Genomic DNA, 1,578 nt, shown 5'->3' with positions numbered 1-1,578 from the left:
TATAGGATTAGAATTTAGAATTTTTAAAATTAAAAAAATTATATAATAAAAATATTTTATTCATTTTCTATAATAAGGTTATTGTAGCCATTTTCTATAAAAAAGAATATTAATTTAAACCGATTTCAAAGTTTGGTTTACCGATTTTTTGACCAAATCAATTTGTCTGATCTAATTTTGACAAAAATAATATAATTTAATCAATTATATGTATTAAATTTTAGTTAATAACAAACATCTTAAAAAAAAGATGTTTTAAACATCTTTATCAAAATATTTCTAGCGGATATTTGAACATTTTGGCAAATTCGGAACCGCAGGCACGGAAGAACTCACCTCAAGAATTAATCAAAGGGTCAAAAGTTATTACAAGGAATCAAATGCTGTCCACTTGTCATTCTATTATTGCTTGGTCAAGTTGTAGCCATGATAGCCATGGTATCCATAGTCATAGTAGAACTGGCCTAAAAATTATTACCGTAATGGTTTTTGTTTCTTTTAAATTTCCTACTCTTATCACACACACTCTCAGATACACACTTCTCCAATTATTTGCGTCTCTTCTACTCTGCTGTCTGCACACATCATACACCAGACTCTCACCACTCTCTCAAAACCTGTGCCCAAATAACTCCCTCAACAACCTTCTCTCTCCACCACCACACCACCATGTCCACCACCACCACCACAGAGCAAGACACGTCACGTGACTCTCACACGCACTTCTACTCCACCACCGGCAACAACGTCGTCACAGACGACGACGACAGCGACCTCGATGACGATGACCAGCAGCACCACCACAACTATGGCGAAGACAAAAGAGAATTCACCCAAAGAGCATGGTGCTGCAGATCCCGCGGCAGCAGGTGGAGGCAGTGGTGGCCAACGGGTAAAGTTCTGGACCCGAGGTCGAAATGGGTCCAAGAATGGAACAGAGTGTTTCTTCTGGTGTGCGCGACTGGTCTATTCGTGGACCCGTTGTTCTTCTATGTGCTCTCTGTGAGCGACACGTGTATGTGCCTCTTCGTGGATGGTTGGTTCGCCGTAACGGTAACGGTTCTGCGCTGCATGACGGACGCACTACACGTGTGGAACATGTGGCTGCAGCTCAAGATGGCGAAGAGGATCTTTGGTTTGGGTGCTGCCGCTGCCGGCGGTGGTGGTGATGGAAGCAGCGGAGGGGTGCTGAGGGACACTAACCCCCGTACTGTAGCTGTTGGGTATCTCAAGGCTAAGACTGGATTCTTCTTTGATATCTTTGTTATCCTTCCAATACCTCAGGTTACAATTATTTCTCAACTCTCTCTCTGTGTTTGCACATATTGTTCCCTCTCATAAAAAAATCCACTTAAAAAATTGAGAATTCAAGGGCCAATTTAACAACAGATTCAACATTAGAATACCGTTTAAGCTTAAAATGTTACTAGCATACTTCTAAATTACCAAATACAAAGCTTTTTTAAATACAAAAGTAATTAAAATTAAATGTATATGATGTTTTTTTTTTAATTTAGATTCTCTAAAATAAAAAAAAACTGATAAAATAATAAATTAAAATATAAAATTAATTTAACT

General features: G+C 38.5%; 1 protein-coding gene across 1 annotated transcript in view; it reads left to right on the top strand.

The window, feature by feature from the left end:
- The window catches only part of LOC107630101 (cyclic nucleotide-gated ion channel 4), a 26,884-nt gene continuing 25,804 nt past the window's right edge, over positions 499 to 1,578 (top strand). Inside the window, exon 1 of the mRNA XM_016333142.2 lies at positions 499 to 1,284. Coding sequence (XP_016188628.1) covers positions 670 to 1,284 — 615 coding nt within the window. The 5' untranslated portion in view covers positions 499 to 669. The remainder of the gene's footprint in view (positions 1,285 to 1,578) is intronic.

This window comes from Arachis ipaensis, chromosome B03 (genome assembly GCF_000816755.2).
Source record: "Arachis ipaensis cultivar K30076 chromosome B03, Araip1.1, whole genome shotgun sequence".
NCBI classification, from domain to species: Eukaryota; Viridiplantae; Streptophyta; class Magnoliopsida; order Fabales; family Fabaceae; genus Arachis; species Arachis ipaensis.
Note: the sequence above shows the minus strand (reverse complement) of the source record. Positions and strands in the feature narration are given on the sequence as shown.